This window comes from Eulemur rufifrons, chromosome 23 (assembly GCF_041146395.1).
Source record: "Eulemur rufifrons isolate Redbay chromosome 23, OSU_ERuf_1, whole genome shotgun sequence".
Lineage (NCBI taxonomy): Eukaryota > Metazoa > Chordata > Mammalia > Primates > Lemuridae > Eulemur > Eulemur rufifrons.
This window is the reverse complement of record NC_091005.1, coordinates 15,234,522-15,248,968: the sequence shown is the minus strand read 5'-3', so window position 1 is coordinate 15,248,968 and position 14,447 is coordinate 15,234,522. Positions and strand designations below refer to the sequence as shown.

General features: G+C 49.7%; 1 protein-coding gene across 1 annotated transcript; it reads right to left on the bottom strand.

Annotated features, from left to right (window-relative positions):
• Nucleotides 1-3,819: 3,819 nt before the first annotated feature.
• Nucleotides 3,820-7,104, bottom strand: TLE7 (TLE family member 7). Its single transcript, XM_069456411.1, has 9 exons — nt 6,776-7,104; nt 6,631-6,656; nt 6,412-6,461; nt 5,638-5,850; nt 5,318-5,559; nt 4,974-5,115; nt 4,695-4,848; nt 4,219-4,292; nt 3,820-3,924 (listed from the first exon to the last, which is right to left on the bottom strand). Exons 1-9 carry the CDS (start codon nt 7,102-7,104, stop codon nt 3,820-3,822), a joined length of 1,335 nt encoding a protein of 444 aa, XP_069312512.1.
• Nucleotides 7,105-14,447: the final 7,343 nt, after the last annotated feature.

Below are 14,447 nucleotides of genomic sequence, written 5' to 3'. Positions count from 1 at the left end.
TGTGTATGTGGGAGAATGTGTATTCTGTAGTGGTTGTGTGCATTGTTCTAAATTTTCTAATCATGGTATTCAAATCTCCTCTATACTTACAATTTTTTTTGTCTATTTGAACTATTGGTTACTGTGAGAGGTAAATTTGTCTGTTTTGCTGATTTTTTTTAATGTAGTTTAAGTCCACAATAACAAATGCATAAAAACAGAATTCTTGTGCCTTTCTGGTGAATTGGACACTTATAAAGTGTTCACTTTTATCTCAAATGTTGTTTTATAGTATATGTTGTCTAATATTAATATTACATTAGCTTTTAGTGTGTACATGAAGTATCTTTTATATTCTTTATGTTATGCTTTCTGTGCCCTTATGTTTTAAAGCCTCTTTTAAACACATAATTAGGATTATTAAAATCCAGTTATTTGATCCCTACGGATTAATAAGAATATTTAGTCCATTTACACTTAATTACTGATATTTTTGGATTTAAATTTACGATTTTAATAACCTTTTCCTTTTGTTCTGCCTGTTCTTTGTTACTTTTTTTTCTTTTTCTCTAGATTTCTTTTTTCTTCTTTTGGATTCCTTTTAGATATATTATTATTCCAATGTTTTTCCTCTAGTAGTTTGGAAGCTATACACTTAATATTCTTTTGGCATTAACCTAGAGACTACAGTGCTCCTTGATTTATCAACACTGTGACTAATTGGGACTTTTACCTTATTTCCAGAAAGCATTTTAAACTTCTGTTACTGTGGCCGGGCGTGGTGGCTCATGCCTGTAAACCTAGCACTCTGGGAGGCCGAGGCCGGAGGATTGCTCGAGATCAGGAGTTCAAGACCAGCCTGAGCAAGAGCGAGACCCCCGTCTCTACTAAAAATAGAAAGAAATCAGCTGGACAACTAAAAATATATAGAAAATATTAGCCAGGCATGGTGGCGCATGCCTGTAGTCCCCGCTACTCGGGAGGCTGAGGCAGGAGGATGGCTTGAGCCAGGAGTTTGAGGTTGCTGTGAGCTAGGCTGACGCCATGGCACTCACTCTAGCCTGGGCAACAAAGCAAGACTCTGTCTCACAAAAAAAAAAAAAAAAAAAAAAAAAAATTCTGTTACTCTAACACTCCCAATTATTACCCTCCCAACTTACACGTCTTTGTTTTCAGTTCTCCTGGACGTATGCCTAGGAGTAGAATTGTTAGGACATATGGTCATTTATGTTTAGCATTTTGAAGAACTGCCAAACTTTTTCAAAGTGGCTTAAACATTTTATTATATAATCCCACCAGCAATGTATGAGGATTCCAATTTCTCCACATTCTTGCCAATACTTGTTACTATCTTTTTCATTAAGTGGTATCTCCCTGTGGGTTTGAGTTCTATTTCCTTAATAGTGAAAGATGTTGAACATCTTTTCTTGTGCTTATTGGCCATTTTTACATCTTCTACAGAGAAATGTCTATTCAAATTCTTTGCCTCTTTTTAAAAATTGGGTTGTCTTTTATTGTTGAGTTGTAAGAGTCCTTCCCATGTGGTGGATACAAGTCCCTTACCATAAATATGATTTGCAGATATTTTCTCCTATTCTGTGAGTTATCTTTCACTTTCTTGTGGTGACCTCTGAAGCACACATTTTTTTAATTTTGGTGAATCTTGACGTATTTTTCAAGAAATAAATATTGCAGATAGAGTTGAAGCCCTTCATGATCCAATTTCTCTTCTTCCCTCCCCAGAGATTAACCACTATTCTGAATTTGGTTATTATAATTCAAGACTTTTTTTCTTTTTAATTGTTGAAAATACACATAGCATACAATTTACCATCTTAACCATTTTGTGTACAGTTTGGTGGCATTAAATACATAGTTGTCCAGTCATCACCACCATCCATTTCCAGAATTATTTTCATCTTGCCAAACTGAAATTCTATCCCCATTAAACGATAACTTCCCATTCCTCCTCTTCCTTCGTCCCCTGGTAACCACCATTCCATTTTCTTTATGTATTTGACTACCATAAGTACCTCATATGAGTGGAATCAAACAGTATTTGTCCTTTTGTGACTGGCTTATTTCACGTAGCTTAATGTCCTCAAGTTTCTTCCATGTTGTAGCATGTGTCATATTTTCCTTCAATGCTGAATATTCCATCATGTGTGTGTATGTATGTATATACACATACCACATTTTGTTTATTCATTCATTCACGGATGGACACTCATTATAAATTTTGGAGTCCACTTGTTACTAGCAGGATAGATCTGCTGGTGGCCTCTACGCCCTGTGTCCTATTTTTACATGGATGCCAGTTACAGTACTTACATTAGAAGCACACTGGCTCCAGTAGGGGCTGGTGAACTAAACAAGCCAAATCTATGCCTGTTTTTTACAAATAAAGTTTTACTTATGAAACTCATTCATTGATTATCTATGGCTGCTCTCACGCTGCAATAGCAGACTTGAGTAGCTGCCACTAAAGTCACATGGCAAAGCCTAAAGTATTTCCTATCTGGCTCCTTAGGAAAAAGCTTACTGTTTCCAGAGCTATAGTGACAAACAGACCCCAAAATTACTAACAGCTCAAACGCAAGTTTATTTTTCTTCCTTGTCATAGTCCAAAGTGGGCAGCTTTTCCCCATGTTTAATTCACACACACAGGATGTTTCCACCTTGGGATTCTGCAATGCTCTGAGGACGCCATGGCATTTGCCTGGAGCTGGCAGAAAGGGAAGGAGACCCTGGAGGGGACACCCCTACGTATTTAGGATTGGCCCAGAGGTGCATGATCTGTTGGTAAGATCTAGGTGCCTGACAATGTCTAGATGTTTCAGGGGAGGGCACACTTGGTCCCTGGCTTTGCAGCTTCTTCCCAGGGACAACCCTAAGCCACTAACTTTAGTGGGCAGCCAGCTGTCTTGGCCATGCCAGCACCAAGCGAAGAAGATATCACAGATGGAAGAGAACTGGAAAAGCGGCCTATACAGTTTGTGTTCGGGAGCAAGGGCTTTCTCAGCCTGGTGCAGGCCAGACAAAATATTCCATTGTCACATCCTCAGACATGAGGACATGTGGTCCTGAAACAGCAAGCAAGGCAGCTGGGACCAGCACCGAATGCCAGAATTAGGATCAGGACTTCTGAAGAGTCAGATAAAGCGAGGTATCGTGAAGCTCTAGCACTGAAATGGGGCACAAAAGGGGGGCCCATCCTCAGAGCGTGTGCAGCCCAGCTCCCAGAGTTTCACCGGGGTCAAGGATCGAGCATCGTTGGTCTATCAACTCCCTGATACAATCTGAAAGTTTGTACGTGTACTTACATTTTTTCTTGAGCTTTCTAAAGATCCCAATAATTTCCTAATCAAAGGAGAAAAAAAAGTTATAGACAAAACTAAGTCTCATCTAAAATTGCTTCTCGTCCCTGAAATTTGCCGAATGGAGGTATAAGTAACCCATCTGAATGAGTCTGTTACTTGAAAGAAATGGACACGCATCCACACCATTCTGGTTTTTGCTTTGCTATTTTATTCATTACTTCATGATAATCTCATTTACCTGACTCTTGAGAGGTCCTGAGCCTAATTCTGGCATTTGGTGCCAGTCAGAGGCCAGACCTCATTAAGTTTCCCCATCTAAGCCCAGAAATCAGTGGTAGAAAAATAAAGGGAGAAGCCCCAAGCCATGGAATAACACTCTGGGAGTGCAGGCTGGGGCGGGATAGGGTAGGGGCAGTGACCTGCCACCAAGGCTGAGGAGGAAGTTATCCAACACCCTGAGGTCATCCTCTCAGCCACGCTGGCCCCAAGGTGGACGTGGCACGACTGTGGCTCCCAACCTTCAGTACAAGAGCTGGTAAACCGTGGCACTGTTCCTGGAGCCCGTGATCAGATACTGGTTGTTGGGAAACACCTCACAACACAGGATTTCGAAAGGCTCCTCTACCTAGAGGGAAGGGAGGACCAGAGAGGGATCATACACAGAGACAAGGCTTGGGCCAGACATGAAGGCTCCAACCTGGGGCCGTTGCAAGGCTTGGCGCAGACTAAGGGTCAGTCTGAAGACAGGGCCAGGTCCCAGGGCTCAAGGTGGAGCCCAGGAGTCCACAGGACCTCAAGTCCTCGTTGCCCCACTCTAGGAACCGGCCCTGGACGCCTCTCAGAGGGACTTCCCAGCACACCCTGGGATCTGAGTCACACGCTGTGAGTGCCTGGGCTGGCAAACGCTTCCTTCCAGTACCTGAAATGACTTCTGTAGAGAAGATGCCTCCAAGCAGCGGATGGATGCGTCCATCGTGGTCACAAAAAAGTTCCCTGGAGAAGCAAAGAATGGGTGGAGAGGACAGAGACTGAGCCTGCAATCTAGTTCCAGCTCTGTCCTCGACTAGATTAGGGAAAGGGCAATTCTTTCTCTGCCTCCGTTTCCCTGTCTATGACAATCAGAGGCACAACCCAAGCCGTTGCCTTATCTGCTTCCACCCTCTTGCCATACACAGGATCATGGTGAGTGTCACTGAACGGAAGGACAATCAGATGGGGCTTCATGCCCTTTCTGTCTGCCTGTGTCCTCGGGCTGCCATGCTGTGTAGGAAGCTGCCGTCCCATTACAGAGGGGATGGGGATGGGGGTAGAGGAAAGGGATGGGGGTAGAGAATGAAGAGAGGCGAGTTAGTTCAAATCAAGACACCCAGAGGTGTCACCTGGCTTCTCACCCACCAGAGGAGGCGAACTTGATGTTGTGGTGCTGGAGGTATTTTTCTGAGCCAGTCATAAACTTTTCATCCCGATACGTGTGTAAGATGAAAATACTGCCCGTTCTCAAGCCCACTAACATCCATTCCTCACTGGGGTCATGGGTAATACTTAGGATCTGCATGGAAGAAGGTTTGGGGTCAGCACTCAAAGCTGCCAACGCCACCCTTTGTGCCCAGCCTCTTGGAAACTGGACGCCGCCCCTGCTGGCATGCACAGCTCCCCCGAGGCCCAGCCAGGTACCTCATACTGCATGTGATGTTGCCGCAGCATCTGGTAGGTCCTCAGGTCCCAGGAATACAGGTTGGTGTCTTCGCCTCCCGTCCAGAGCGTGTTGCCTGCGATGTCAATCCGTCGAGACCCATATCTGGGGATGTTGTGCTTCCTGATGGGAAAACAACTCAGAGGTTCACCAGTTGGTTGGGGCCCCCTGAAAGCTGCAAGGCCAGGAAGCTCCTAGGAGTAGCCCAGATGTCTCCCCCTCACTGACCCGCCTCGCCCTGCTGCAGAGGGGGGAAGGTGAGGCCTCATGGTCAAGTCCTCCCCGCCCGGTGCACCTGAGCAGCTCTGCAGACAGGCCCCCATACCTGACCAAGATTCGGTTGTGCGGATCCCAAATCTCCACAAATCCTTTGAAACAAGCGAAGCAGAGGTGGGCATCAGGGGAAAGAGCCAGGGCAGGGCACATGGAGCCTGCAGTGGGCAGCTGTATCTGGATTCGGGGCGTGGGTGCCAGGTCCCAGATAGTCAGGGTCTCGGACAAACCCCCTGTGATCAGGGTCTGCTCATCCGGGAACAGCTTGCAGGTGAAGACACAGTCGTGCGGGTCCTGTAGGAACGGTTCACACTCTCATGTCCCCCCGCAGCCCTGTCTGGGGTCCCCAAGGTCTGCTTGAATACCCCGCACCTGAAAATCCAGCTGGGCCTGAGGGGCCTTGTCCCTGGCATACAGAGCACTCTCGTCCCACACCTTGATGTAGCCGGTGCCACACGTGTATACATGGCGTGTCAAACCACTGATGGCAACAGCAAAGACTCTCCTTCCATGGCAGAGTGTGCCAAACTTCCAGGAATTCCGCGGGGCACTCCGTGTAACCACAACATCATCTGGAACAGGGGTCTGGGGAGGAGGGGCAGGTGGCAATGAGAGGCTATGGCCCTGCCTTCCACGGGGCCAGCCTGCCCCTGTGCTCCAGCCAACTCCTATCCACCCATCCATCCATCCATCCATCATCCACCCACCCATCCACCCATCCATCCATCCATCCATCATCCACCCACCCATCCACCCATCCATCCATCCATCCATCATCCACCCACCCATCCACCCATCCATCCATCCATCCATCATCCACCCACCCATCCACCCATCCACCCATCCATCCATCCATCCATCATCCACCCATCCTTCCATCCACCTATCCATCCATCGAACCAGTCATCCATCCAACAGCAGAGCCTGGCTCTGGGTTCCCTAGGTCACAGCTCTTGACGAAGTGACACTGCGAGCAGAAGCCCTACTCAGGATGAGGGGAGAAGGAGGCCTAGTTCAAAAGAAGCAGGAGCCCCAGGACACCCTTCACCTGTGGGACTGAGAGTGGGAGTGCGGACACATGGCTTCTTGATTAGGGGTAGGTGGGAAAGGCTCTTAAGTGTTAATAAAATAAAATAAGACACTTACAATTGTGCTGAGCAGTGACAAGACTTCTGCACTGGGAGGGGGCGAGTGGCCTGCAGGGAAACGGTGACACCCACCTGATGCCTCAGAGGGTGTCCGGCAGCAGAGTCGCCCCGTACAGAGAGAAGGCTGCTGTCTTGACACCGGGCCATTCCTAGGCCTGCACCTGTGGCCCAGCTTGGGCTACCACCCCGGCCCACCCACACCGCCACAAGAACTTACCAAACTCAGATCCTGGTGGGAGGTAGCTATGGCAAACAGAGGGGAGAGGGAGGAGACACTGTGTGAGACATGGGCCCTGTGCCAGTGTCCCCTGCACCCAGGACAGCTCGCCGCCCCCACCCAGTCTTATTCAAGCAAGACCCACCTTGGGCCAGCCACTGCTATGTCTCCTACTCCCACCTCAGAGGAATAAGCAGCCTGGAGCTCAGATCTGCTCAGAGCCCAGCGCTTCCACTGCTTCTGGGTGACATTGGTCAACCCTTTATAAATAGGCTGGTCCTTCCTCAGGGAGTCCAGGTCATCCAGGGGCTGCTCAGGCTCCTGGGGCATCCCATGTGGACTGTCCGATTGCTGCTGCCCTTGTTGCTCATGCTGATTGGAAATAGCAGAACTTTCTGGCACATTCCTCCTCTCCTCTGGTCCATTGTGAACCCTCAATGTACAGGATGAGGCCTCTTCCTTCTCTTCACTCATATTACTAGATGAGTGAAGTGCCCGGGCCACCTGGCTCTAGGGCTTGAGAAATAAACCTGCCAAACAGATCCTGGGTTCCCAGTGGTCCCGATGCCCTATGGCCTGAAAGAGAACAGAGGCACTATGCAGGAGTGCTGTCGGGGGCCGTTCAGAAAGGGCAGAGGACGCCTCCTTTGGTCAGAGGACTCGAAAGATTGTTCGCCAACTCACTTTTTATATTAAATGTTGGCAGCCACGGTGTTACGGGTCAAAGTTTCACACAGACGCTTTGAGCTGTTCACGCCCAGTGTTCTTGGTTTTGCACACATGCAGACTGCATTTCTGCTCACATAAAATCAAACTCTCCCTTTAACCTGGCCAGATACATTTCACCCGAGGGCTCATCCCCAAGGTAAGTAAGGCAGACAGCAACAGGAAACTCCACGCACTCCACGGGGTCTGCCACCCCCTAGAGGGACAACGTGGAGGAACTCCAAGAGGTCTCGGGAAGGCTGAGATGCTCTGTTTGGATGGGGCAAGGTTGTATTATAGAATGATGAAGAGGTTGGGCTTGGGGGTGATAATATTTCATACTTTATGGGGTCATTCTGAGAAGTGGATGGAATCACGTGTGTAGGATGCTCGGCGATGGATAAGGCAAATGGTAAGTGGAAGATACGATCGTAGGCTTCTTTGTTGAAGGTTCTATCACCGTCTACCTGCCCAGCAGTCGGCCTTAGAGAGGCCCTGGGAGACCCAGGGTTCTACTAAGAGAGCAGATTAGAAGCCTCAGGGACAAAACAGGTGGGTATTGGGAGGGGATTGTCCAGGTGGAGCCAATGGCCTGACAACCACGCTCCGTCGCCAGCTCTCAGGCACCCTCTCACCGAGTCCTACGGCGGGCGGCAGTGGGAGCCCCGGCTGCCTGCCCTGGGGAAGACGCAAGGGACAGTTTTCCTGCCCCCGCTACGTGTTTGACCCTGAGCTAAATGCTTGATGTAGCTGATCTCATGTTATCCTCAAACCGTGTGGGCCACATTTCATAGATTTTAAAAACTGGAGCTCAAAGCGGGTGAGCATTCTGTCCATGATCAAACAGCCAGAAAACACAAAGAAGAAGTTCAAACCCCGTCCTTCCTGGCTCTGAACTGCCTCCTTTCCCACCTCCCTGTTGGAAGGCGGAAGGCAGGAAGGCGGAAGTCCACCACAACTACCGATGCGGTTACCCTTTGACCTAGCGCTTCCACTTTTAAGCATTTATCCTATCGATGTGCTTGGATATATGCAAAACAATAGATGTACACGCTAGAGCATTACAGCAGTGGTTGTGACAGCAGATGACTGGCCACAGGAGGGGACTGGTGTAGTAAATTACAGTACAGCCATATAGCGGAACAGGATGCAGCTATTAAAGATGACAAGGACACATGCACTCATATGGAAAATTGCAATGTGCATTAATAAGTGTGGGGGAAATGCATGGTTCAGGAAATGTGCAAAATACGCAACTTGTGTGTAAAAGAAGGCTGGAAATTAAAAGTTATCTCTGTGTATGTTTGTAGGCACATGAGAAATCAGGAAGAGCGGTCACCTTTTGGGGATGGAAATTGGCAAATAGGAAAGAAGAATGGGAGGGAGATTTGTCACTGCATAACTTGGTACACTTTTTGCATATGTGTGGATGTTTGAACTTAAGTTAAAAACTGGACCTGGAGCCTCTTTCTCAGCCAAGTTCTTTCTTTCTTATCTTCCCCCAAATGATAATCCTCGCGGTTCTTAATTAGTTATTTAGATGACTTAACACGCTCTCCCTGTCACGCATCAGGCCTCCCTTAACCGGAGAAACCAGGGCTGAGTGCGGAGCGCGGACACCCCCAGAGTGGTGGACCAGCTGCTCACACCCGCCTTGGAGGGCTGGGTAAAGCTAAAGGCCGTGAAGCTATTTAACCAGGACTTCAGACTTCAAATTAACCAGAATTTCACCCTAAGAATAAGACAAGGCTTTCTAGAAAGAGGAGAAGTCAGTATCCCCAATTCCCATCTCTTCTCCCTCCCAGAGCTGGGAATAGAGACCCCTGCCCTTACCAGACAAATCTTTCTCCAAAGCCCCAGAAAATGCTGGTGCTGGGGGGCTCGCCCCAAATCTCCCCTGGCAGCGAACTCACCTCTGAAGGCGGAAGTCAATCTCCAGAGACCGAAAGTCAGCTGAGCGCCAGCTAGGCTCAGGAGCCCCCGCCCCTCCGGCCCCAGACCCTCACTGCCACACCCAGGCACTGCCCCCGGCCTGCAGAGCAGCTGTTTTTAAACCTTAGCCTAATGGATCATCAAGCCCGGGTCAGAACCTGGGTCGGCCATCTGGCCCTGAATGGGTCGTCAATCAGCCAGGAGTGGCCACAGCCCACTGTGCTGAGCCACAGCTGGCAGGCAGGGTCCTTGGGTGGGGGTGAGTCAGGGATCCACCAAATAAGTTCATGGCAGGAGGCAAGGTGGAGTGAGAAATTTTTAGGGGCATAAGTGTTTGGATTGGATTCGAGCCGCCCCCCAAGAGAAGAGTTTGGGCAAAGATGGAGAGTTGAGTTGGGCTGTTCACAGGAGCCAAATAAGAGCCAACGCCTCACCGCCAGGTGAGCCCCCTTTGCTCCCGAGGCTGCTCCGGGGCTGAAGCCAATATGAGTGATTACGGAAGGGAGGTGGGCCCACTTTCCTTTTCTTCTCCCTGCTTTGGCCCAAACTTGCCTGGCTCTGTGCCTGTTATCTTTCACCAGGGTCCCTGAAAGCAAAGACTAAGGAGGCCTGTCTTTTCCATGGCTGTCCCACCCAGTGGTTCTTAAATGTGAGCACACATCCAAATCCCCTGGAGGGCTTGTCAACACAGTGCTGGGCCCACCCCTAGAGATTCTGATCCAGCAGGTCTGGAGTGGGGCCCGAGTGTATTTCCAAGTTCACGGCAGTCCTGCTGCTGGTCTTGGGACCACGTCTGAGAAACACTGCGTGACCCTAGGTCTGCCGGTCCCTTTCTGGAAGGAGGGAAGGGGTGGTGAGGGTGGAGGCCTCTCCTGCTCTGCTGTCACCCTGCCCCCTGCCCTGGACCAACCCAAAAACTACTCTCTCCTCGGTGGCTTCTCATTCATTGGCTTCCTTCTCTTGCACCAGAAGTCCCGCCGCTACTTCGAAGTATTTTACCACCTCTGACCTACAATCTCCAAAGTTCTGTCTCTCCCTTCCCCCTCACACAGCCCTTGTCCCTAAAACTTTTGTGGCTGCCTATTGCCTTCAAGATAATCCCCAGACCCCTCAGCTTGGTATTTAAAATTCATCTCCACCCACCTCTCCTCGGTTTGCACCCTGCCCTTGTGCCAAGCCTGACCCCCAATGTACTGAAGGGCACATTTCCACACTCATGCTTTGCTCGTGCTCTTCCCGAAACCAGGAATGCTGTTCCCTGCCCACTCACGTGTCACATATGTGCTTCCACGCACTGAGTGCCGGGTGCCAGGGACCAGAGGGCAGGTTGAGGCCAGGCTTGGCAGCTCTAATGTGAGGGGGAGGATAGGGAGTTACACACACAAAAATTCCCATCCTGATACATGATCTATTTTTGGTGAATGGTCTCCTTTGTCATTTTCACAGGAAACGCAACAGGGAGGTATACAGCGCATGGATTTTATCCCCAATTTGGAAATGTGAGAATTAATTCAGGGGGTCAGAACCTCACAGATACTTGTCAAAGATGTCACTAAACGGGCAGAAGAATGAGCTGGGATGCAAATCCAGGACTAGAGGAGCTTTTCAAATGTGTTTGCAAGCCTCATTGAATCACAGAAGTTCTTTACATATTCTGATTATGAATCCTTTGTCAGATACCTGTGTGACAACTGTCCCCTGCCAATCTGTGGCTTGCCTTTAACTCTCTCAATGGTGTCTTTGGGTGAACAGAGTTCTTTATTTTAAGATGTTCTATCCAGTGTATCTTTTATTTTACAATTAATTCTTTTTTAGTCTTATTTGGGAAATGTTTGCCGATCCCAATATCATAAAGCTATATGTGCCTTTGTTTTCTTCCAGAAGCTTCACTATTTTACCTTTCGTATTTACATCTATGAAATTTAGGACCCTGGCAACATCGGAAATGTGGTGCAGGAAAAACAGACGCCCCGAATGGAAGCCTGGGCCTCTCGGGGGAGGGAGCACGCAGGGTGGTGAGAAGCCCGGGCCTGCCACTGCCAAGCAGCAGGGGCTCTGACAGGTTACCTGTGCCTCAGTTTCCTCATCTGTAAAATGGACTTGGCAGGACTACATCCTTCCTGAAGCTGTGGGTTCAGGTTAATAGATCCAGAGGTTAATAAGGGCTTTGATGATGCCAGATTTCAAATAAATGCTCATGGATGGTTAGCGATTCTTAGGGGCCTCAGGAGAGAAAAAGAAGTGAGAGAGGCTGGTTGGGAGGGCCCTTGTCGTCAGGGAGTGCAGTCCTTGGAGGAAAGGACTTCTAGAAGGGGTATGGGGCCTGGATCACAATACAGTGACTGGCTGAATTATCACAGCTTACTCTCATAGCTGCCCCAGGAGGAAGTTTACATTTAAGGAAACTGAGGCACGGAGAGTCACAGTCACACAGCAAGGAAGTGCTGGAGTGAGGGCTGGGTCTAGCTTCAACCTGCTCAACCCCGCATGGTCCTCTACCTGGCTGCAGGGAGACGGAGCAGGAACAGGGGCCATTCATCTTCAGCAACCTGGCCGGGGTGGCTTCTGTGCACTCTCGGGCAAGACGCTAGATTGCTAGGAATGAAGTGTCACACGCTGAGTAGACATGGAAGTCGGGGAGGGGGGTGTAGAGGGCTCAGCTGAGACATTTGAACAAAGAACTGGAGGCAGCCCGAAGGGTGCCAGAGTCAGGAGGGCAGCGGTTCTCAAACCCAGAAGCAAGGTAGAGGCAACTGGGTGCTTTAAAACTAACTAGATGGAGAGAGACAGTATGTCCTGTTGTCCCTTAGCTGTGTCCGTGGATGGAGGGACCCAGGCTGTGCCATGGTTGAAATTCAGGTGCACGTGCAACTGGTGGGACTCCCTTGACCAAAACTGTCTGAACCAGGGTGCAGCTGCTTCCGGGCAGAGAAAGCAAACGGGGCCGACGATGTAATCAAACACGTCTGTGCGTCTCCCCCTTTGCCCCCCACCCCTCCACCCAAGGGGTCAGTTGGCACAGTGATACTGAGCCCCCTGTGCTGGGCACCGAGGACGCAAGGCTGAGCCCACCACCTGGCCATGACCTTTGTGGATTTCAGGCTTTGGGGAAAACTGAGGGCTGAACTGGAGATTACAAAGCAGAGTGGAAAGTGACATGGTGGGGGAGGGGGATGTAACGGGGAGTGTGGGAGCACAGATAAGGGCACGTAACCCCAAGTGGAAGGTGGCGGGGAGCAGGTGAGGTCTGAGACACGAAGGCTGGAGGGCTTAGTGAGGTAGTGGAGAACAAAGGAGAATTTTCTAGGCAGAGAAGAACAGGTGCTAAGGTTTGGAAGAGTGTATTTAGCAGTTGGGAGAATTTTCTAGGAGCAGGAGCACAGAGGGTGTGTGCTGTGGGGGCAGGGAGGACAAGAATGTGTGTTCATTTCTGGGGAGAGTTGGGAGGAATTTGGGGGTCATAAATGTGGGAGACATGATCAGACCTGGGTTTTGGAAGCAGGACTCAGCTTGTTCCTCTGTGGGTAGACTGGGGGAGGGGGCGAGAATGGAGGCTGGGACCCAGTTAAAAGAAAAAGACGCTAAACATCACTAGTCATCAGGGCAATGCAAATCAAAACCACAACTAGATATCACTTCACACTCACTAGGATGGCTATGACAACAATCACCGAAACCACAGAAAAGAACAAATGCCAGCAAGAAGGTAGAGAAATTGGAATTCTCATACATTGCTTATAAGAATGCAAAATGGTGCAGCCATTGTGAAAAACAGTTTGGCAGGTCCTCAAAAAGTTAAACATAGAGTTGCCATCTGACCCAGCAATTCCTCTCTTAGGTATAGATCCAAAAGAATTGAAAACAGGAACCCCAACAGATTCTTGCACACCAATGTTCCTAGCAGCAATATTCACGATAGCCAAAAAGTAGGAACAACCCAAGTGTCCATCAACAGATGAACAGATAAACAGAATGTGGAACATCCATACACTGGAATATTACTCAGCCATGAAAAGGAATAAAGTACTGATACATGCTACAAGATGGACACACCTTGAAGACATTAGGCTAACTGACAGCAGCCAGACGCAAAAGTCCACGAATTGTATGACAGAAAGCAGATTAGTAGTGGTTGCCAGGGGATTGGGGGAGGGGATGGGAAGTGTCTGCTTAATGGGTAGGGGGTTCCTTTTGGAGTGATGAAAAAGTTCTGGAACTACATAGTGCTAATGGTTACTCAACATTGTCAATGTATCTCATGCCACTGAATTGTACATTTTAAAACAGTTAAAATGGTAAATTTCATGTTATGTGTATTTCACCACAAGAAAGAGACAAAAGCAGGCACGGGGTCACGAGTTAGAGGCCCTGCGAGTCCCAACAGCATTTTTCCTTCTTCCTCTGCAGCAAACTCCGGGCACTTTGGCCAGTGGTTTTCTTACCTTTGCTCCCCTAGAAGAGCCAGTCGGTTGCAGGTGTCCCTGCCCGGAGGCTCTGGGCAGCTACAGGCAAACTGGGAGGAGGGACCCAAGCCCCTGGCTGGCCACCACCGGAGGCCGGAGCGTGGGTCGTCCGGGCAGGACCGCAAACGTCGGCCCCCAGATCTTTATTTGGGGGGCTGCGCGCCCTCTGGTGGGCAACTGGAGAGCAGCCACCTCATTTCCACCTGTGAGGCCTCAGCGCTCCTGTCCCAGTTCACTCGCTGACTGCTTCGGGGTACGGTCCCCTACCCCGAAAATTTCTTTTTCCGCCCAGTGCCCCCTGGAGATTCACCTGGACGCTTGTTGTTGATGGAAGTGCATAAACCATATAGCCACAGGCGCAAAGCACTTCTTCCCGGACGGATTCACCGTCGTCAGCCACGCCACCGAAGCGTGTTCCCGAGCAAGCGAGCTTGAGGCCCACCAGGTCCGAACACCAGCAGCTCCAAGGAGAGTGAGAGCGGAGGGCTGGCGAGGACGCCGCGCAGAGGACCCAATGCTGACCAGGGGGACCAAGGAGGCCGGCAAGGGGGAGGTGGCGTTTGAGGGGAGCTCAGGGTGGAGGAGGGGAAGAGCGCTCCAGGTAGAAGGGACAATGCTCGGCCAGGCCCTGCTCTCGGTTCGCCTGGCCCCTGATGCTTCCTCAATCTTCCTCCCTCCCTGTCACTCCTCGTGCCTCACTCAGCGCGCTCCTTATGA